This window comes from Cheilinus undulatus, linkage group 3 (assembly GCF_018320785.1).
Source record: "Cheilinus undulatus linkage group 3, ASM1832078v1, whole genome shotgun sequence".
Taxonomy (NCBI): domain Eukaryota; kingdom Metazoa; phylum Chordata; class Actinopteri; order Labriformes; family Labridae; genus Cheilinus; species Cheilinus undulatus.
In genome coordinates, this window is record NC_054867.1 from 32512847 (window position 1) to 32537437 (window position 24591).

Here is a 24591-nt window from a genome sequence, read left to right on the forward strand (position 1 = left end):
TTTTAAGACATATTCAAATACAGTCAGCAACTATCAAAAGATACGATTTTTCCAAACCAAACAGTTTTTTAAGGGGTTAATTTCCAATCACTTACCATGATGCACCACTCCCTTCAATCCCTGGATGATGGGCTCCACAGCAGGATTGTCTTTTTGCCCCAGCTACAGAAAACGTTCAGAGATCAAGGATTACAAAAGGGATTACAAGACTCAAGTAATAATCCAGCACAATGACCAAAAACTGATCAACAACAAAAAAAAATCAGGGCTGGATAGAATGAGAGCAACATCTTTATCAAACAAAACAACCTCACTTCTTCTAATGCCATCTATTTCTACATTGAGATGATAATGCAAAGATTTGGTCAGTTGGATAGTCCTTTGTTTGTTATTTCATGGCATTGTGAGGAAAATTGGCTAAAACAAAATCCAGTCAGACACCTCATTTTACAGTATTTTCTTTCTTCCCAGCTAATGCAGATTACATTTTTACCCACTTCTTCATGATTTTTTTTTTCATCAAAATAATGCATTTCAGAGACGAAATCAACTTTAGATTTAGACAGTTACATTAAGATTACAGTCTCCACCTACCAAAAACACCCATAAACAAACACTTTTGATTTATTGCACTTCTGAGAAGGAACTGGGTAAAATGTCGTTCATTTTTCACAGTTTGGTGCTCGGTGATATACAGAAAATTGAAGGAAAATGTATCTTATGTACAGACGTGGATTCTGTGCCTCTCCACTCCCAGAATCTGGAGCTAGAGTGGAGACGCACAGAATCCATGTTGCTTGAAGTCCAGTGTGAAGTTTCAACAGTCAGTGATGATAAGGGCTGTCATGGCATCTGCTGGTGTTGGTCTACTGTGTTTTCTGAAGTCCACAGTCAACGCAGCCATCTACCAGGACATTTTAGAGCACTTCATGCTTCCTTCTGCTGACAAGCTTTATGGAGATGCTGATGTTTTCCAGCAGGACTTGGCACCTGCTCACACTGCCAAAGGTACCAAAAGCTGGTTCACTGACCATGGTGTTACTGTGCTTGATTGGCCAGCAAACTGACCTGACCTGAACCCCATAGAGAATCTATGGGGTGTTGTCAGGAGGAAGATGAGAGACACCAGACCCAACAATGCAGACGACCTGAAGGCCACTATCAAAGCAACCTGGGCTTCCATTACACCTGAGCAGTGCCACAGGCTGATCGCCTCCATGTTACGCCGCACTGATGCAGTAATTCATGCAAAGGGGGCCCAACCAAGTATTGAAAGCATAGAAATGAACATACTTTTCAGAAGCCTGACATTTCTGTTTAAAACATCCTTTTTTTATTGATCCTATGTAATATTCAAATTTTCTGAGACACTGAATTTTTGGTTTTCATTATCTGTCAGTCATAATCATCAACATTTCAAGAAATAAAGGCCTGAAATATTTCACTCTATGTGTAATAAGTCTATATAATATATGGGTTTCACTTTCAGAAAAGAGTGACAAAAAATATTGAACCTTTTCATGATATTCTAATTTTTTGAGATGCACCTGTAATCTGGAGCCTGCTCAGAGTTCCAAGCACTTCTGCTGAATGAAACCCAAACTTTTTAACTCGTACCACAAACTGTGCCTTTTCTCAGCATAATCCTGGATGCCTGATGCACCAAACAAGCTCTCATGTGTCCAGAGCAGGATTAAAAGTTCAGTTAACATTTTTTTTACCGTGATGAGAGCAATTTTAACCATCTGGTGAGAGCTGGAGGTGAAAATGCCTCAGGATTAATAAACGATGCTCCGTTCAAACGTCAGCGATCAAGATCCCACTTTCACTTCTTGGTGACATGAAATAGAATTAGAGGTAAGTTACTTCAGTGGATGATAGTTTGGCATTACAATTTTTTTAATAAGAGAGGTTAAATCAGCCGTGTGATTAACCCCGGCACACACTTGTCTGTGTATTTGGTACTCTCCTTTACACACGGAGGATGAAAGGTGTTTGTTATCCTGTGAGCTGCTGTTTGTGACTAAAACAAGGGAAGAAGCTTTATTTTACAAACCAAAAATCCTCTTACAGTCATTAAAGCCTGACTTTGCCAGAAATTGGTCAGAAATGTGGACTGGACTGGGATCCTGCTGTGTCTAGCATACAGCTGCTGCCTGGTGGGCTCTCTGAGGCGGGTCCTCTTGTTGTTACTTCATGCTACGTCACATTCCTGCACTTGTGCTCTTTCATTTGCATCCGTGCCTAGGCCCACCTTGTCCATCTGTGTCGGGGCCGCAAAGCGTGCCGCACCGAAGCACGGAATGATTGCACTCATACTGGCCAAACGTACCAGACTTTAGACTGAAATGGGCCCAGGCACAGTAAGGATGGCCTAGTGTGAGTACACCCTTAGCTTGTGAGGACGGCCTGATCTAGGCAGATTTACAGATGTGCCATATTCCTACCATTTCTTGATGATGGATTGAATGAACTCTGGGGGATGTTCAGTGCCTTGGAGATGTTTTGTATCCATCTTCTGACTTCTACTTTTCAATAACCTTTTCTCTGAGTTTCTTGGAGAGATCTTTTGTCTTTATGGTATAATGGTAGCCAGGAATACTGATTGATTTGTAAAATCAATAAATGGGTAAAACATCCAGGGGGTGAATATTTTCTATAGTCACTGTATCTGCTGTGTTATATCATATAACGCTAGTAAGCAATGACCCCTCAGTGCTGATTTAAAGAAGCGATATTTTTTTCTCAGTTATTATCCCCCTATTAGGCTTTGAGCTTTACTGTCTCAACGGGACAAACACCAGTGTTGTATCCCACTGCTAAAATATTCCCAATGTCCTACTTAAGATACAATACTGGACCAAACAGTGTTGGGATGCAGGGACCGATCTCCTCTTCCTTCAACATTAATTCAGGTCAGTCAGAGGAGAATAATTGTGTGGAAGTGAATGCTGAATGTGGATAATATGCTCACCTTAGAGGCTGTTAATAGGTCTTTGGGGAGAACAGGAAGAACTCCCCTCATTGATTAGAAATGGTAAATCTGAGCCAAGGTGTGTGTGCCGGCTTACAAACCCCCTTTGCGAAGTAAACTGCTGTTCAGCGGATTGTGTATGGCGGTGCTAATTGCAGTAAGCAATAGGGCTGTCAGGACCCAGCGGAGGCATTTAGGTCCTCGCACACACGGTTTTTATCATTGTCTGTGAGGAGACCTACATTTCAAAACACCTGTGTCCCCATTCCTGCCTGCCTCCTCTCCAAATGACCCCTGCCTGCAAACCATTAAGCTCAATGTTAGCCCGCATTGATCACCTGTCATCAATTGTAAACATACTGCTAATAGAAATTAAGCATGTAACATGGAGCGGCACCCTGAAGTTGTCAGGGGCTGCTGGTGTGTGCATTTCCATGGTTAATTAATCTGCGCTGTGTTTTTAAAAGAAATTAGGTCCATTCTGGTCCATTAGGAGCTTATGTGAGCAGACCTTCAGGGGACAATTTGTATTATCTCAGTAAACAATCAGCAGTGTGCCACTGAAGAAGAAATAATCAGCTGCTAGGTGAGTAAAAAAACTCTTCAAGAACAACACAGATTATTCCTAACACAACAGAATCCATCAATTACTGACCTCTTTGAAAATTCTAACCCCTCCCCTTTGGCTGCTACATTTTATACAGTAGTTTCAATTTTTAACAAATTTGTCTTCTGATCTGAAAGTTATATTTCTTCACTTATGACCTTAGTGTTGTGCACTCCTAGTCAAAAGAATTTAATCACATACAGCTGTTTCAGGAGCCTATAAAAGGTATCGCTGATTTAGTTTTTAAAAATAAATACCATACCAAGTGCTATATAATAGAGTTCTACTCAAGAGCAGGTTCATATTTAATTCAGTACAGACATTTTTTTGTTTGTTTGTTTGTTTGTTTGTTTGTTTTTTTTTTTTTTTACAAAACTCAATAGTTATGTCAGTGACTAAAAAAGCCAAAGCTGTGCCTTGAGCTGAATGCTACAGGTGCCATACTAACATGCTCTCAATGACAGAACACTATAAAATCAAGGATGTATAAAACGTAAAATGTTCGCCTTTTAGTTTGAAAAAAAAAATCACTTATTAGCACTAAGCACAAGGTAAAACCACGACTGATTGGAATTGAAAAGACGAACACGACCGTATTTTGAAGTTTCAGCATTTAAATTTTAGAAAACATGGCCCAATGGTCTGACAATATTTTTGTGTGTGCTCTTTTTCACCTTGTGTTTTTGTTTGACCAAACCTGACAACACAGTGTCTATCAACCTGTTGGTATGTTAATCTACAGGGGTGTGGCACCAATTTTCCAACAGCTTAAATAACAAAGACCACATGGGTGACATGTTATAATAATGGGGGATGGAGATAGTTTTTTTATTGATAGTAATGCCCTTATTGATACCCTTATCAATCTGAGTCCTTGTTGATACCACTGTAACTTTTCCACTGTTTTTTTAACAGAAATGATATGAGCTGAGTATAGCTTGAATTAAAAAGGCATTTGAACCAGGGATGTGCATGATTAGCTGGCTAAACAGTTAAATTTGTATATGAAATTAGCCGTCACAAGATTTACAAGTAGACTAAAATAATTACCTATCATATTTTGTAACTACTAGTCTGAATTCCCGTATAAATGCTTTTTTAAACTGTAATACAGCCACTAGTAGCTGCTGTAGCTTCAGTTAATGGCCGCTATCTTCTCATCAGAGCTTGTCACCGGCACTTCGTCAGACATAAATATGAGAACCTTTGAAGTTAGTTATGTCATAGGAACAACACAGTACAATGTTTTTTTGAACTAGAAAATTGAAATAAAGTCGTATGTAGGCTGTTCAGGGACTCAGGTATAACTACTCAACTGAAGTTAAAAGAGGCCACAAATCAAAGCATGTTATTAACTGCAAAGAGGAACGCAGGCTGGTTGAGCTAGCTGCTAATGTTAGCCACACTCTACACAGCATATCAGGCTCACATCATACCTGATGACACAATGAGCCTGTGATCAATTTGACTGCTTTCTGAGTATTTTCTCCTCTTTAGACTAGTCAGTTAAACACAACTTAAATGGGCGTTTAGCCTGACAGGGAAAAAGATGCCTGGAAACAACCTTAATTTGAACACAACATGACATTTTATTTACAATAGCCCAGTAGCAATGTTTACTAAACTGACCTTTAAATGCATCATATCATAACTGTCTGTCTGCTTGTTAATTCTGTAAATCGACTTTTATTCTGCCAATTATACCACGCATATCAACATTGGATTCATACTGAAACTAATGGGACTTGCTGTGAAGTTTAGGGGCAAACTCACAAAATATTATTTTTCACAGTTGAATTTGTATTGTGAAACAGAGGCCTGAAGATGACTGGAGCTTGGCGATATTAGCTGGAAAACTCAATTGAACCAAAGCATGAAGACCTTAGATAGTTCAGGTTCAAAGCTGAAGACAACAGAACAGAAAATGAGTTTTAAACCTGTTTTATGACTAAAAGACTAGAGACTGAAAAAGGATCGAGGTTGGCAGGCATTTTTTTCTGTAAGCATTGCTAATAATTGCCGGGGAAAAAACACTGCAGCAAATACAGTGTACTACTGAAAACAACAGCAACAAATTTTATGTTTATGCAACACCAGTCCATGGATCTTTCTGGATTTAATCATGTTTTGGACAAAAAATGTGACTGGATTTAGATTGTGAGGACTCTTTCTGATGCAACAGGACTGGTTTTGATGTAATGTTCTGGTCAGGAGAGTACAGGAGAGCTTCTAATGGTAAGCTTTGACAATTTTACTTTTTCACACAGGGCTAAATAGGTTTGGATCTCCCCCCCCCCTTAAAAAAATTAAATAATCATTCAGACACTGCATTTTGTATTTAGTTGGATTGTCTTTGAGAAATATAAAAATTGGTTTGATGATCCAAAACATTTAAGTGTGATAAACATGCAAAAACATCAGGAATCAGATAGGGGGCACATAGTTTTCATAGCACTCTACTTATGAGCAGTCATTTTGTAAATAACTGAAGCGTTTAAAAAAATCTTCCTGCCTGTCAGTGGGCCCTTGGATTCTTAAGCAGTTAACTGTAATGTTGTACTAACCTACTAAATATAGCAGTAATAGGAGAGAGTGCAGTGTTATTTACAGATAGCAAAATGCTGGCAATTAGTGATTTTCCCCCTTTTTTTTTTTTGGTGAGTTTTTTTCAGCGATATGAGAGCAGATCTTGGAGGAGTCAAAAGACAAATTTTTGTAATAGAAATTGGGGAAAAGTTGCACTGAACAACTCAACAAGATCAATTGTAATTTTAAATGAAGAAGGGTTGAGATATTTCAATGTGGATCAGACTGACAGGTCAGATGTTGTTCCTATGATCACGCTACAAACATGACTAAAACTGTCTGTGTTCTGTGAGTAGAATTCTTTGGACTACATTTACGTTGACCTTCAGCCCTACAGATACTTTACCTCAAAGAAGACGGCCATGGCAGCAATGATGCGTCTTTCCTTGATGGCTGCGCTGAGACTGTCAAAGTCATCCGAGTTGTAAAGGTAGATCTGCATCTGCGATGGGAAACAGAGCATAAACAGCTTGAGGAGTGGACAAGGAGAGCGGACGGTGCTGCCATCAATCACTCGGACACAGTGCTCAGGAGCTGATGAAAAGCTGCTTTGAGGGGCATAAAAAGAGGGTGTATTTATCACTCCCATAAATCTCCTATAATCTGTGTCGTTCCTTTTTGTGTTCTGCCACTCCTGGAGGATGCTGGGAGAAAATACAGCATCCCATTCCTCAGGGCGGCTGTCCTCGCAGAGACAGTCGCGAGCAGGACAAGAGGAAGGGGGTGTGTGTGTGTGTGTGTGTGTGTGTGTGTGGGGGTGTGTGTGTGTGTGTGTGGGGGGGGGGGGGGGGGGGTGTGGTGTGTGTGTGTGTGTGTGTGTGGGGGGGGGGGGGGCTCTTTTTCCTGTGCTGAGATCTAACAGAATGCTAGGCTTTTAATCAGAGCTCCCAATTACCTCAAATCACCCACAACATCACAAAGCTCAGGATGTGCCAATAAAAGGCGAAAACCATCCTACACAGAATGCATCACATAGCTGTCATGGCTCTGGTTTACAATTTAAAAAATAATTTTAAAAAATCATTCAATGCATTTACAGCGGACAGATAATGGTTGCACTGATCAAAATCAGCAAATGATTCTCAAAGTAGGAACTGGAGCTGTCCATCATCTGGCTGTGTCGAGCCTCTTTGGAGTGAAAGAGCCTTTCATGTCACTGAACCAAGTTAATTGGCAATAAGGAAAAGGTCCTAGATGTTGATTTAATTACAGGGTATACTCTGCTTTCTTCTTTTCCCAGAGAAAATAATGAGGGAAAAACCTATAGCAGTGTGCGATTCTACATACAACAGATGTAATAGGTTCAAAATAAATAAGAGTATAAATATGGAAAGAACTACTAAAGCTTCTCACAGTTTAAAACAGGTATGAAACCACTCAATCCAGATAATTTAAGAGTGTTTAAGTGATCAGTTTCCTTTAACTGCTGTCTTTAATTTAACTAATTTGTTGTCTCAGAACTCAGCAAGAAAGAGCTGTGTCCATTCATCAGCCTTCAGATGTCATTAACTACATTACCCAGTTAATATAGTATTAATATAGCCCCCCCCCCCCATTTGGGCCTCATTTATCCATTGACAGTGACTCATAAGACCCACTCTTGTTCACAGCAAACTGGGGAGAAAAATGTGATATTCAATTATCAGACACTTTCACAGTAGCCAATAAAAACTGCACGTTGCCAAAAGAGATTTGAATCACTTGACTGCACGCTCGGTTTCACCGCGTGTTTGCGAGCTCTGACACAGAACCCCTCGTGGAGTAAACTCCATTCACATCGGCACACATATCGCTGAGCCTTGTTGATTTTAAGCGGGATGGACAGGTGGTCTGACCAATCTTAAAGCCCTCTTAAAACATTCAGACACACTCGTACATGTTTGTTTTTGGCTGTGCTAAATTTACCATACTGCCAGCGAGCAGAGGGAAACAGGAGGAAACGGAAAAGACAACAAAACATTATTTGAGCTTTATAATTTACCTCCAGTTCTCTCTGGAGAGCCCACGCTGTCCACATCTCCAGAGCCTTTCTTTAGTCTAAATTCGTTTCATTTATTTATTTATTTTCCCCAGGCACAAAGCAAGTGCAAACAGTGGTGCTCAAAGCTGCTCTGCATTCCCGAGTTCCATTTAAGCACAAACAGGTGAAAAACAAAGTCATGTTTGGCATGATTTCCCAAGACAGCCAGATATTGAAGCAAGACAAGAAAATGACAAGACATAAGTTTGTGCATGAAGAGATCTGAGATTTATCACAGAAGTAAAAATGTACTCTTACTGTTTTTTTCTGTCTAGCCAACTAGACACCCAGTTACAGCTGGTTACTTTACTTTGATTTAATTTTTCTATTTGACTGATGAGTAATGACTGTTTTTCCTGTACAATTAGAAGCACTCAATCTTAAGAAAGATATATGCCCTGTCAGTGGTTCTCACTGGGGGACCCCAGAGTACCCAAAGGTGGTTGAACACAACCATACACAATCAAGAATAGTCATGAGCAGAGGGGGGATAAATGGGAGAGCTGTCTGGGGCCCAGCCAAACTGGGGGACCATGGGTGTCAGCAAAATCATGGTCCATTGTAAAGATGAGCTGTGATAACCACATTTTATACTTAACCTGAATAATAACCACTGTCATCAAATAAATGAAAATATTTTTTATTCATTTATGCCATAACAAATAGCCTTCTTAAAAATGTACATCCAAAGAAATAGATAAAAGAGGCAAAAACAGGGGAAAAATTTAGAGAAATGGGATGAAAAATTGGTTTAAACTGTCCAAACTGAGTTAACTCAGGCTGAGAAATGTGTAGAAATTGGCTAGATTGGGTTAAACTGGTAAAAATGGGCTAACAAATAGTGAAATATGGTTAAAAATGATTAAAAATGAGAGTGAAAAGGGGTAAAAAAAAAAAAAAAAGTGGTTAGTTGTGGCAATGACAGGTCAACAGAGGCAACAATAGGCAGAAAGTGGCAAGAATTGGTTTAGGAATGGCAAAAACAGGCAGAAAGAGTGGTGGAAATGGTTTAAAATGGACAAAATGGGTTTTAAGTGGAAAAAAATGTGTTCAATTGGCAACATTGATTGGAAAAAAAAATGATGAAAACTGGTTAAAATTTGGCAAAATTGGTGTAAAGTGGCCAAAGCGTAATAGAAAAAAAACATTCATAGATTCTTTTAGGCATCTGGAGACCTCCTGTCAGTGTCTTGCGACCCCCAATGTCGAGAACCACTGCCTTAAGTGAGTGTTGGTAAGCAGAGAAGCTCAGCTGGGTAGAAACTATTGCAACATACACTTCTTTATGCCTGGACTTCCAATTGGCTACTTTTCCCCCAATGACTTCATATGTCTGTGGAAAGCCCCGCTAATGTTGATTGAGGGTGATACAGTCATATATTGAAATCCTGACTTGATTACTTGACTTAGTAATCAAACAATCAATGAAGGGCTGGTGCTGGTGTTATCAGTACTAAAGAAAGGCCATTCTTAGACTACTTCCCTGTCATTCAACTTTCTGTCTTACTTCTTATGGCATAAACATAAACAAGGGGAGCATAAGCAGAAGCTAGCTAGCCAAAGAAGCTGAAGAGGTGCAAAAAGAAGAAAAAGAAGATGTATCATTACGCAGAGGTTGAAGCATGGGAAGAGGTGAAACTGACACCAAATTCCAGTTAAAAAACATTAATCCTGCATTTTAACTGTTAAGGGGCAATTTATTTTCAGGATGTGCAATTTGTAATAAAACTACTGAAGAGTTGTATCATAATCATAATTCACATTTTACATATTTCTTGCTTACTTTTTGTATTTACTACATTTCTTCATACTTTTATGCAGTTTAGAAGCAGTTAAATTGCCATAATATTATGTCCATTTTCTTCCTGATGGTCTTTTTTGTTTTTACAGGCAATATAGGGGGTAATATTAATTTCTAACTGTCCCATAATCAGTTACAGGATCTCAACACATAAACATATAGGTTATGAACATGCATCCTGCCCTTGCTGCTACATTGACACTGGGAGCTTGGTTCAAACAGACAAATAATAGTATAAGAAATCTCCTTCTCTAATAGCTATTTCCATTTTCAGGGATTTCACCGGTGCACCGGTGTGTTGAGCTCTCATGCTGGTCATATCCATCACTATTAGTCTGACACTCTTACTTCATACCGTTAATTAACTTTCTGCTGCACATGTACTTTCAGTGCTACTGGATCTATTCTCTGTAAAGAGAAGCACTGTGAACCCACCCTCACACTTCCTACATCTGCAGTAGTGTGTGCAAACACCCATCCGTCCTAGGTGTGATTTGTATTCCATGTATAATTAATCTAACCTTAGTGACAACCTAATATATTATCAGAAAAGATCTCCTTATGGTACCCTGAGGCAACGACAGAAAAAATTCACTCTTTCATTTTTCATTATGCTGTTTGAGCGAACAGGTGGTCCATCTATCGATTTCCCCACTTCACTCCCACGAAAAAGACCGTGGCTAGATTTATGTCAAGCTCAGGAGGCAGGAGGCCGAGCAGCCCGTGCATTGTTTTGTTTTTAACACGAACGGGTAACAACAGGCATAGCAGCTCTGTGATACAGCTCAGTGAAGTTGTCTTACCACCCCTTTTTATATTTGTGTTGACTATATTTGTGGGAGTTTTCCAGCTTCTGGGCAGGTGGGATAAATACTTTTTTTCCTTGACACTGTAAAAGTAAAAGCTTTATGTAGTGTGATACAAGCGACTCAGGGCGGAAAGTGACTCATTTGGAGTTGAGGGATAATTAAAGCGCAGATTGAAAAACAATTTCTATTTAGTAGAGACAAATAAGCCTGAGAGCTTAATCTCCAAGGTCAGGCTGCTCGGCTTGCAAAGAACAATATAAACAAGAAAACACAAAGGCAACCTCTGCTATGAGAGATCACTGCGACTATCAAGCACAAACATTTATAGAAAGGTCGACTTTTTCTGTACATGTGATGTCAAATGTAATGTGGTCTCAGATACATCAAATTCTGTAAATGCATGAATAAGAAAAATGAGGAGTTTTTAAATCTTACAGGGCGAGGAATCTAAATGGCCAAAGGCTACATGTTGCATAACCGTACTTCCTCTTCAAGCATTTGTCATTTGATTCCACTCACTCACCTTCTGCTCCCCAAATGAGATTTAATAAATTATGTTTTATACATGTTATGCTGACTTGTTGTAAAAGAGAATAATTTAGTGAGAGCAGATCTCCCAGCACGCACCGTGTATAGATACAGTATAGTTAACAGGAAATATCTGCATGGATATGCAGCTGCCAGAATATTCCCTCTTTGTCCGTCCTGCAGGAAAGGTCAAGACTACTACATTTTCCATGACTGTGTGCTACTAATGTGCTAATTTCATTGAACATGCCTCCATAGTAGCACTTGTAAGTGCCTCAATCCAAACCATACTTCTTGTCAGCGCAGTCCTATCAGGCCTAGATGTTCTTGACATGTATGTTAACAGAATAAAGGCTACAAAAGAAGAGGGTCAGCTATTTTATCAGTTTTATTCACTCTGCCATGTATAGAAGTGTGAAGTTTGAAATGCAACAAAATTGCCTCCACTCTTTGAAGATGTATTTTCAGTCTGATTTAACCCTTCATTTAAACCAGAATTTAAGTTTTTTTCTTTAGAACCTTTCAAATGTGTCCTTTTAAATTAAGCTGTAGCAAGATGAGCACACATACACATAAGTACCTGTGCACAGAGGTGCTGGGGTTCATCCAAACTACATCTATATCATACATCTATTGATGTGCAGTCTTTTCCACTTAATAGAAACCTATGTCACTGCTTTAAAAGCTCTTCTCATGTCAGTATTTGTGGTTATTTGCTAATTATAAATGGCAGTCTATTTTTATTCAATTACCTTTTTTGGCTGACCGCTGAGGGCAGCTCTACATATGGCAAAGTCTGTGTCTAAGTATGTCTGTCGGTCGGTCAGTCGGTCGGTCGGTCATCAGTAAGTAACTGAGTGACACTTTTGTATGAGTATGAGCCATATACTACAGAGTTGCGTTTGCTTGGACTGAATGCTCTCAATAATGGCTGCCTCCACTAACTAGGCTCAAGTTAACATCATTAATGCATGGCTCCTCCATACAGAGTTGCTCTATGGGCGGGATACTCATGCTGAAAGCCCTGTAATGGCTGCCTTCACTGCTCTAAATACTCAGATATAGCTTTAGCCTCTGTTTCACCAGAACTGGGCCAAATTTATGTATGACAAAGAATAAAACAACCCTATAAGCTTTTCATGTTGGGAAAGATGTTTTTACTCCTCTGCTGAGCCACTTTGGCATGATTATAGTTGAGGGGGAAAAGGTAACTTGTGTGAATACTTGTGGACTAGCCAAACATTAGCCTTAGCCAGAACAACATGGAAAGCTTTCTGCAAAAGAAAACGAAGATGCTGCTCTTCTGCCCCCCGCTTTGGCATGACAATGTGACAGTTACAGGAGACTGGTTAGTTGTTATATACAGCTAATGAGTTGTTGTGTCCCAGCTAATGGCTAGCAGGCTTGTCTTTAGCGGGGTCTGAGCCGCAGCGGAGCTTCTGTCTGAACCAGACAACATGTTTGAATTCAAACAAGCGCAGAGAGCAACACTGAAAGCTTTCTGTGACAGAAAAAAATGTTGTATCTCCACTCCCGGTCTGATTCGGCATAGCTTTCTACGACCTCGACCGCTGTTAGGAGCACATGCTGATGACGAGTTAGCATGTGGCTACCACAAAGGCTTAATGGGGAGTCCACACGATCTCATCTAATAAAGAATCCAAGACATATCAGAGAGATAAGAACGGCTCATTTCGAAGATAACACCCACATTCAGCTAACTAAACCAATGAACTGGAGAGTTATGGCAATATAATGGAGAATGATAAGGAAATGTTCAGTAATGTCATAGGCGAAGCTTATGCCCCTGCTAGGCTAACAGTAGCCTCAATTTAAAGCATTCAAACTCCGCAACTGTCCCAAAAAACGGCAATCAGAGGGCATAATCAGGTGATCCTATGCTGTCAGAGCATAACACAGCAGTGTGGGGCTGATAAGTTATGAGTTCGGAGAGAAAAGTACTCATGACACCGCAGACTATAAGTAGCGTGGCCATTCACATGCACCAACACAGAGTCTGCAGCCAGGGTTGCCAGGTCTGTGAGACAAAACCAGCCCAATGACCAATAAAACTAGCCCAAAACAAGCCCAATGCTGAAATGCAAAATAATGCAGTTAAAACCTCTGCCGTACAGCATATATTGCTTGAGTGCCCGCGGACATTCTGCTTTTCTGTGGGTGGCGTGTATGTCTGTGTGCCATGTTCCATGTTTTCCTGCCTCTCTGCAGGTTGTTTCAGTTGTACTTGAGTGTGAATAGAGTAGTTTTTCTGCTACAGATATTAAATACTCATACACAAGACACAGGGGCGCAACTACCTACTTTCTGTGGGGTATGCAGATACATCACAGCCCCCCCCAGAGCAATGACAAGCTTTTCAAAGAGCTGATGAATTATGGGTCTGTGTATTTATATTTCATATTTGGACATTTACTGTAGTTCTGTGACTCCTTTAACTTAAAGGGATGCTTTCTATTTTTTTCCCTCTAGTTTTTGATTCTTTTAGCTAAAGGGGGAGGGTCCCCATGTTTTTTTCTTTGCCCTGGGCCTCCAAATGGCTAAAACCGGCCCTGCCTCACACCTGCAGCTCCCCCTCATAAATTGTTCTGCTCAGCCAGTTTGTCGCTTTCATTTTTCTGTTTCTGCCCTTTTGACAGTATTTATCATTAGTACATTTAAGATCAACTAAAACACCCACGTTTGGACAAGTTGTACTCAATTTTACATTATTTTAAGATGTGATCCGTGTGTGTTTGGCTCGTTGATGATGATGCGCATCATAAAAGTCATCATCAAATACGAGTTTGGGAGAACATCCGCAGACTGACTGAAGAAATGCGTTAAAATGAGGGCATTAGAAGCTTCAACACAAGACAGGATACGTCTATGAAGGTATTATGGACTTACTGAAGAGACGTGCCACCAGCGGACTTCCTCTGCGCTCTTTTACGCACGTTCTTCGCCCCCATAGCATGGCACCCCATGCACTGCATAGCCCTATTCCGTGGGAAAACCGCGGCCCTGGCAACCCTGTCTGCAGGGTCAGAGAGCAGCATTTAAAGCCAGCGTATTTGACAGCATAAAGCAGAGCTGGTATGAGGATCAAACACATCCACTGTGGTCAGAACAACTGAGGGTGGTCATTAAAGGGAAACAGTATGCCCCGAGGAAAACACAGGAGATCCAAGGGTAGGTAAAATGGTCTCCACTCCAGGTGTCATTGTCGCCACTATTTTGACATACAACCTGATTGTAAAAAAAAAAAAACACCTCAGATTCCGGTGTCATGGCTGTAATCAGGTGTATAAAATCACAATCCATACTGGTCCAGCTAATAATGGCACTGATCAGAGGAGGCGCCATGGAGAAATGGAGCACTGAAAAGTTGAAGACTGGAACAGCTGCCCAGCAAAAGAGTGCAAGAGGAAGTGACATCACTAGTCTCACTGCATAAACTACTAACAATCATGGTAAAATCACTCTGCCAGAGCACACATTTCCGTCAGGCATTTCAACAAGCATCCCAGATAGTTGTGGTCAGCCATATACTAGGTTTTGACCCAGTCTTTTTTTAAGCTGGTTAATCCATTGACAGCACTAATACAAAAATACACAGTCTAAACAGCACAAATACATTAAACAAAACATCAAAAACATTACACTTGTGTTTGTGCATTTTAAACAGTGAAAAGAAGTTGCTTTTGATTTCTTTATAACAAACAAAAAGTTACCAATATATGGTGCCTATGACCAGGGGCGTAGCTAGGGATTTTAGGCCCTCAGATAGAACATTACACAGGGCCCCCCTTAATCGGCTAGCCAAGCAACAAGCGTTGCATCATTTTTACAAATATCTATGCATTTTAATGTATTTTTGAGCCATAATTTCCCCATTTATGAGTAATATTTTTACTATGGTTAAATTGAATTTACTTGCATTATTTTGCAGCACTGGACTAAACTATTTGAACATTTTTAAAGGAGTAGCAGAAGCCCCCCAGTATTGCATTTTACTCTCTTTGATGCAAATTGGAGTCAGTTGACTGATTCATTTAGTCAATTTTGATTCAATAATGACACTGATTACGTAGAAAAAATAAATAAAAACACACTTTTTATTGTAGGCTTCACAAGGGCCCCTCCCTACTATGGTAATCAGTACCCTTTTTCCACCTGTGCTACACCCATGCCTATGACTTTCCTCTTTGTTGCTGTGGTACTGAAACAGGTATTGATAATGTTTGAGTTTAACTCAAATTATACTTAGTTAAAAATTCCAGCTCCTACTACTGCCAGAAGGTCAAAGGTGAAGGACTCTAAAAGCACCCAGAGCAGACTGAGAAGCCTCTTCCGCAAGGCTACCAGACTCTTAAATGAGCAAATAAAAAAAGTTAAGAAATTAGCCTCTTAGTATGTGTAGTGTATCCCAGATTTTCATTTCAAAAGTACACACTCACTCACCATCTCTTGTACTTACATTTACCCTTTCCAATTGAGCCTCTCAGCTGAAGAATGTCACACAGTTATGCTTGTGTGACCAAAGTAAAAGAGAACAACACAAAGTAATTCCAAAACTGTCAATGCTTCATGGCCTCCTCTTTAGATTTTGTAGCAGTGCTTATGTGGACCGCTCCACAGTACTGGCACATCTAAATTTTGCCTTTTAGTGTACCAGGACTTCTTCCAGCGTACCAGCACTTCTCACCAGTTGACAGTACGCTTTCCTGTCCTCTCAACAGCTGACAGTGTTAATGGATAATTCATTATAGCGTCTAAATAAACACTTCCTGCTGTGTACTGTGACATTCATCTCTGTGCACAAATCCAGGTGAACTCACCGGTCACTTTTGGAGGAAAACCAGAGAATAAAACACTCACCTCTCCTGGACAGTCCAGTACCATACCAGCACACAAAACAGCAGCACCTCCACAGAGAAGCCTGATGCTCTACTAACACCTGATCTGCTGATACTGCCGCTAAACAAGACGTCAACAGTATTCAATAACAGAATTGGTATTCAAAATGAATGACCAGACTGTTGGTCAAAGGGTCATGGGCAGTGTTTTTGCTCGAAGAACAACAGGCTCATTGGCAGACACTAAAAGTCTGGGTGTACAGTGACAAAGTCAGCTCACCAACACAGTAGAGACTCAGAGTGCCAATGAGTGAAGAGGCTGTACATTTGGTGCTGACAGGACAAAACAACTAAATTCATTGCAAAAGACATTTTTATATTAAGAAACTTTTAATGTTTTTAGATATTTCATTTTGTTGTATTAATTTATTTTTATACGGTTATTTCATTTTTCACATTTTTTTCTTTTTAAGATCTATTTGAGTCTTCTTGCCTTTTTTTGGAGAGGACAGGACCGTTGATGGTGTAGGGAATAACGAACAGAAAGCCGGGAATCTAAGAGAATGAACCACACAGACTGTAATAGGCTGACCACAAAATAATCCATTTCAAATGTTGAATCTAATGGGGAAAAAGCATTTTTTTACATTATTGTATTAAGGAGCTTTGTTTATTATTATGCGTTTCCCCCTTCAAACATGTCGTTGTTTTCAGATGAAAAAAAATCCATACATATATATACACAGTGCTTAACAAATTTATTAGACCACCTGTCATATTTGTCTCAGAGACCATCCAGCATCATGAAGTGCTTTAATGCGGACTCCTTCATTTTCAGTGAGCTCTCCACGTTTTACAATTTTGAACAGGAATGAGGAATTTCAAACTGGATTCACCTTTTTATACCCAAATTTGAGCCGGCTCACTGGGCTTCTCTGAGAAGTCAGAAATGAATCAAGCATAACATTCAACCACTAAAACTCATTTTTCTGTTCAGGAATGCAAGTAAATAACTATAATTTGACATATCAATCAAGAAATAAAAATGTGCTTTACCATTTTTTCAGTTTTTTTGTAAATCAGTAAATTTGAAAATTCATGGATAACAATAATAATTATATTTTAGCATTAAAAATATCATTTGGATTAAAAAGCTTCTACATATTGGTGTATTAACCATTGCAGAAGCATAAAAAATGATTTTGGTAATTACCAATGCTGTTAATTTAGGGCAGCTGTGGCATAAACCTTACTTTGGGTGGTGGTCTGATAAATTTGTTAAGCACTGTATATATGTGTGTGTGTCTGTGTGTTTTTAGTCCATATCGACCAAATTAGTTCCATGAATGTGTGGCACAATAATGAAGTTTTAAGGAGATAAGGAGATGAAAGCATTGTTTTTTAAATCTAGTCTAATCCATGAAAGACCAGTTCCAAATTTTTGGGACATGTTGTAGACAATAAACTAGGTAAATGTGTGTTGAAAACCCCCCAATATGGTCTAGAAATTAAAACATTTAACATCCTTATTTGTGCTGTATTCAGTTGAATATATATTGAACAAGATTTGCAAACCATTTTTGTTTCATTTTCATTTTAAAAGATGAACCAACTTTTTTGGAATTTGGATTTGTATTAAACAATCCCTTTCACCTGAAAACAAACAAAAAAAAAGTATAAGTTATAAGTTTATATCAAATCTGTTGGCTTGTTTACGACTATTTCCGTAATGTGTTAGCATTAAGCTAATAAACTAAGATGTATATCCTGGTCCATCTATGAGGACTTAGCATTTGCTTTGAGTCATGCTTTAAATCTTTCCTCTTTTTATATTTGATCAAAATATGACTTTTGCCCTATTTCTTCCATGTACTTGGATAGACAATCTTCTATATGTTAGTAATGAATTATTTTGTTTTGAAGTTACTTGTAAAATCTGGCCTCTCTTCAATAAATGACTGTTGTTTTGTATACAATTATACGACCACTGTTAGAGTGAATCCAGTATCCAAGAAGTTCAAAAAAACATTATCTTTTACATTTCAGGCTCCACATTCCTTGACAGAGAGGCAGATTCAAACGCCTCAGTCTGCACGCAAAGATATGCTTAGCTGCAAATCTATACTTCACATCTATAAATGATGCATCTGGAGGGCATAATTTTCTTGTTCGTGCTCAGCCTTTTTTTCTTTTTCTTTTTTCTCCCTTAACAGCTTTCAAAATTGGTCATTAAAGGGAATTCCATCGTCTCATTTAGAACCACGCCATCAAAGGCGGCCATATGCACAACAGCTTTATAATGGATGTATATAATCCGGTGCCCTTTAACACTAGGCTGAACACAAAATGATGTGGCAGAAAATAAATCTAATTACTCAGCCATTCAGCATCAAAAGGCATGTCTGCAGAGAGAGAGGGCTCCGAAGAAGAGGGCCAAGAAACAAACAGAGAGCGACTCAGGCTGCATGTTTGGAGATAGAACCGAGGAAAGCTAACAGTGCTTTCATACACTGCTATATTTACAGTAATTATTAACCATTTAACAAAAGAGGGGGTAAAAAAGCATTTTAAATAACCAGGCAAATGGTAAGAGTAGGACAAATATGCACATTCTTCTAAGATAATGAAAAGAAATGGTACTGTAAATGATAAAAATTGGAAAAGCAATAAGGCATTCGGTGCAGCACATAAAAACCTTCTTTAATCCTTGAGCAATAATAAATACAAGGTTTTAGACTTAATACCTTTTACATCTGTCCTAAAATATGTGATTATTTTCTCAGCTTGTCGTACTTTATTCTCTCTTTGTTTCTTTGGTCTTTTGTGTGCTTTTTGGCATTGATGGCATTCAGAAATCTACCATGGCCTCGAAACAGTAACAAAGAGCAACGCAAGTTCAAACTTCTTCTCAACTTTTACTGTGCACTTTTACTTAGAACTAAATTTAAAGGTTTTTTTCACTAAATCATGTGATATTTTGACTCTTAATCAAAAGACATTACCTTGGATGTAATTCACAATTTTATAAAGTATAGTTTAGTGAATAACTGAACAGAGGAGGTGGAGAGAATAAGTAAGAGGATTTAATTTAATATTGGTTTATTTGAACTACATTTCTGGGTTATTTTAGTAATTAAGGCTTTCCAATTAAATTTGTTTACCTCTTTGCCTCGTTCCAAATTTCCTATATGTATGAACAAAGAACAAGGAAAGATGGAGAAGCCAAGGCACCATGAATGTCAGAAAGAAAGATCTTCTTGATTTGAGTATTACATGTTTGAAATGTTATGCTCTGACTTGTGTCAAAACCATGCGACCCACAGCCATCAAAGTTTTTCTCAAAGGTAAATCTGGCATACAGAGGGCAGAAAATTAGACACATGTAATATGATTTTTGATGCTCACATGCTTTTAGGACAGAGTATCAGAATAAATGGATAAAAAAATACAACAGCATAAGAAAAATTAAACTTCACTATACAGATGAAGCACATAAAAAAACAGTTATAAACCCAATGTTTTCGGTTTGCTGCTTGGTGCATACTAGTACTGGTGGCATCAATCTGTAACGCAATACCTGTCTAGCTATTGATCACACCTTTTGAACCACCCTATTTTGAAGAGACTTCCTATGATAAATTTGGGCTGTGTCTGCATCCCTAGGGCAGTGCTCCCCATACAGTCTGGGCCTGGGCTCACGGGTGGGCCCTAGAGGTTCTTTAAGTGGGCCCTCTAGTGAGCTCATATACAAAAATGAAAAATCATAGGAATTTCAGTACATATTATTGGTGGTGCATGTGACTGATAACATATATTTGGAACCGATATGTTTGTTCTGACAAACAAAATGTACTGAATGTGGCAAAAGTAAAACTGGATGTTAAAAATTTAAGGAAAATAAACTTTAGCACTAGCTCTGTAAAAATGAGAAACAGCACAGAGCAACACAGTAGAAGCAGGAAATAGGGATTGACAGTGTCAGTACCACCCAGGCTTCTATGTTGATTGGCTGGTAGTTGTGTGACATCAAGCCTGTCAGAAAGTGCTGTGGGTGGGACATTAGGTCAGACTGTAAAAAGTGAAATAAATAAATAAATAAATAAATAAATAAACAGAAGGAAAGACACACCTTGCAGTGTAGCCAAAGTAGAATATCGTTGAATTAATTTCTTTTGGGCCGATTATCAAGATAAAAAATGCCTATAAACATTATCGACATCCCTAATTGGCCAGGTTGATCATCAGCCAACACAGTTGCAGTTGTTATTTTTTAAGGCTTTTCCTAAATAGCTCAGGCTATTTTTTTAAATGGCTTTGACCATTGATAGTATTGGTCGTATTTGTTTTCATTATTGTAATATTTTATTCTTGATCTTTGTGGCCTTGTGCTTGAGAGGAGCTATATCAAATGTACTTTCCTATCAGTAGGTCTCCATTATATTTAAGTAGAATTTGCAAAGAAGACATTACTTGAAAACAGTTTTGACCATGCTGAATTTCACTACGTGATCTGAACAATCCGTAAATGCTTCCTGGAAATGAGGGGATTTCAGAAGCATTAATGCCTGCCTGTGTTCTGCACCAGCTCTGCCACTATGAAGCTTTTGTTTGAGATCCCTGCCAGATGTTTCAGTTACATTTGACTCAATGCACAATAGATCAAGCTTGACCTAAAAGCAAAAGTTCTTCATCACTTTCATTCAGTTGTTCATAGCATTTATTTAACTATATATATTAAACAATTATTTGATTTTTTATGAAAAAGATTTTAATACCCAAACAGATTTTCAAGAATATCAGATCCCATTATGTTACAGTAGTTTTCCAGGCACCAGCACTCATAGCCAAACCACTAGGCCCAATATTGCAAAAATCACAGAGTGTATTGTAGTGACAGGATGCTTTACCTCCACAGGGAACCGTCTGCCATTTATGCTGTGTTCTGAGCCTGCTGATCCATTACTCTGGCCCCAGTGAAACTCCATCTTCTCAGCCTTAAAACGCCCTGGCAGTCCAGCACCTCTTACAAAGTAGTCATCCTTCAAGAGAACAGCAACTGGAGACAGAGAGGAAGGGGGAAAAAGAACAATGGTTTCTAACAAAGACGGAAAATTAAGCACACTTGTACAGAAGCAAGAGAAACAAAGAGAAGTAGTCCATAAAATTATTCAAAAGATTTCTGTACATTTCACATATATTATCTCAAGAACCAATTATATTTTTTATCTTGTTAAATGATAACTCAATTATCTTGGAATCTTAAAAATTAGACATTTAAATATTGTGTTGTACTCATAAGATTCTTGTCCAAAGATGGTGAATTTTGGCACAAAAAAATATGAAAAAAAAAAAAAAAACCCTATTATGAACTACCTTCAGGGCAGTCATAATTTGGAAAACATGGTTTGTCTAGACTGTAAGAAAAAGGATGATATGGCAGCTCTGAAAACCATAGAGCCAAAATACTTGGAGTTTAAATAAGCTGCACTGAACAGAGATTAGGTTTACTTCTGCTGAAATTAGTCTTATAAGTGATGATGGCAGTGCTCGTTTATTTATTTTTAGACATTTTTTGAAGGGGAGAAATCTTCAGTTAAGATTTTGGTTCCACAGCCTGATATTATTTATTGCTCCAGTTTTAGTCCAATGTGACCAGCTTTTTCCACTGCTTCTAACGTGTAAAGTTGTGCATGTGTGGTTCCCTGTTTGATATTGGTTACCATGCCAAATGATATCCTTTTGACTTCCTGCTATACTGGACTTCCTGATTGGTAAGGCACACAGTCTCCAGCTTTCCAACTGTCAGGGTGCAATTTTGTATAACAAGCTATATGCTCTCCGCCAAGTCTTTCACTCGTTTTCAGCAGCTGTGATTTGCTTGCCACTGCATTTCAAACTGCAGCTGAATTCAATAGGTGTTACACTTCTATGGATTTAGAGGTTTGTTCTTACTTGGTGTCAAGGCAGTCACATACTGTAATTGTCTTAGGACTTTGTCACGTTAAAGATGGCAGGTCATTTTAAAGTATTTAATTTTATTCAGTAAGGCAAACCTTGTTGGAATCTAAGCTGGAAACTCCTTTTGATAGCATCATTTCATTTCAACACAACAATTGTGCTGCTTTCTTAAATGCTGCTTTTAAATGTGGACCTGCACACATTTCTACCAGATCAGTAGAGGGCTGCCGTGATCGTTGTATTTCTGGAACTTTGTCCCATACACTTAACGACTCTGGAGCTCAGTCAGAATGACCATCTTGGTCGCCTCTCTTGCTAAGGCCCTTCTCCCCGATTGCTCAGTTTGGTTGGGCAACCGGCTCTTTGGAAGATTTCAAACTTTTTCCATTTGAGAATTTTGCAAGCCACTGTACTCTTGGGAACCTTCAGTGCAACAAAAAAAATTTTGAGCCTTCCCCAGATCTTGCAACAATTCTGTCTGTGAGCTCTGCAGGCAGTACCTTTGACCTGATGGCTTGGTTTTTGCTCCGATATGCATTGTCAGCTGTGAAGCCTCTTATAGAGAGGTGTGTGCCTCTCCAAATCATGTCCAATCAACTTAATTTACCACAGGTGGACTCCAATCAAGATGTAGAAACATCTCAGCAAAGATCCAGAGAAATGGGAGGAACCTGAGCTAAATTTAAGAGTTTGCAAAGGGTCTGAATACTTATGTCAGTATTTCTGAGATTAACAGCAGTTAAAAATTAAATCATTTAAAAGCCCCAAAAAAAAAACATTTTCAGATTTTTTTTAATTTATCATGACATTCTTTTTCCTCACATGCAAGAACTTGCATAGCAAGACATCTAAGTTGTTGGAAAATTGTGTAAGAATGAGCTTGAATAAGCTTTTCCTGTTTTCTCTTTTTTTTGTATTTTTGTGCAGAGGCCAATTTCCTTCAATTTTTTTAAGGTTTATAATCCAGTATGTATTAAAATTACTTACAGAGCAGGAACTTTTGTTACTGATGTGTTTTTTTCCTACCTGCTTGTCAAAAGCAGGTGAAGGAGGTCAAGTAGTGTAAAATTCTTTGCATAGAGGATGATACTTTTGCAGAATTGCAATAATTGGAAAACTATGCTCTATCTTTAATGACGGACAACGCAAGACCTCGGAACAGTGCTCATGTTTTTGTTATTGTGATTCCTACTCCTGCACTTTAAAATTTGATCTATCTGTTTTGAACATGTATTATTTATAGTGCAGTTACTCGATTAAAAAAAATTAATCAAGTTAATCTTATCACTACACTGTGATTAATCATGATTAATCACAGCATTTTGTAATAGTTTAAGTATTTTTATGCTTTCAGATTTTTAAAGGTTGTTATTGTCAAGTGTTTAATTTTTATTCTTTTAATTCTATGTACAGCACATTGAAAGTGCTGATCTAAGTCTTTATTGATACCACTATCAATATTTTCTGTAGTTTGGTGGAAATACAGAATAAGGGCAAAGATTTAAACTACAAGTGGTCTTAGCTGAGTTGTGCTTGAGTTAAAAAGCTATGATTCAGTCAGTCACATCTATTGTATATCCCTCAAAATATATCCCTCAAAATATAATATAAATATTTCCCATTTTAGTTTGACATTTAAAAACATCATGACATACAAAATACAGTCATCTAAATTACTGAGGTTACCTGAACGCATCATATTTTCCGTCTTCAACTCGTAAAGGTTGCTCATAAACTTCAATTTTGCCATTCCACTGCTAATTTCTACACTGGATAAATATTGTTAACAGGACTTGTTCAAAGTTTGGGAGCACTTTTCAGCATTTATCTGAACAGCTGAAGAAGTGAACTGTCCTGAAGCAGCTGAAGAGTGTGGTATGACTAGGGCTTGAGCCTGTGTTGTTAGCGTGCTTTGCCCGAAAGTGGTACTTAAAACTTGTGCTTCGGTGTAAAGACAGTTCATTACTGCAGCATGTACCCACAATTTTGGTTTTATATTAACTAACATTTAACACAGCTTTTTAAAAAGAAAATTGCCATTGAGCAGACCTGGGTCTGTCTCCTCACTCATCACTGCTGGCTGTGTCTGACCTGCCTTTCACCTCTTCACCCCCAGGCACGTAAACATCCACACTGGAGGACTACGGGAGCACATTGCGATCAAATATAGTCATATGATTAAACTGTGTTATTATTTTTGTATCATGTTAAGGTTTCAAGATTAATCACAAGCGTTAACGTGTTAATCTTAACAGCCCTAATTATTTATTATCACGTGTGCTGCTGACCTCTTGGCAGGAAGGAAATCCAATGTTATAATAACATCTCCATATGTATGGACTCTAAAAAAGCTGTCTGTAACAAATACTTAACATGGAAGCAACAACAGAGTTTAGCACTTTGCCCTGAACTCCAAGGATGGTCAAGCATCTCCAAAATATCTCCTTTCTAT

The 24591-nt window shown here is 38.6% G+C and overlaps 1 protein-coding gene across 1 annotated transcript in view; it reads right to left on the reverse strand.

Annotated features, from left to right (window-relative positions):
- ca16b (carbonic anhydrase XVI b) overlaps window positions 1-24591 on the reverse strand; it is a 172186-nt gene that overhangs the window by 50558 nt on the left and 97037 nt on the right. Inside the window, exons 4-6 of the mRNA XM_041780135.1 lie at window positions 21089-21237; window positions 6514-6609; window positions 96-162 (exon numbers count right to left, since the gene is read on the reverse strand). Coding sequence (XP_041636069.1) covers window positions 96-162; window positions 6514-6609; window positions 21089-21237 — 312 coding nt within the window. The remainder of the gene's footprint in view (window positions 1-95; window positions 163-6513; window positions 6610-21088; window positions 21238-24591) is intronic.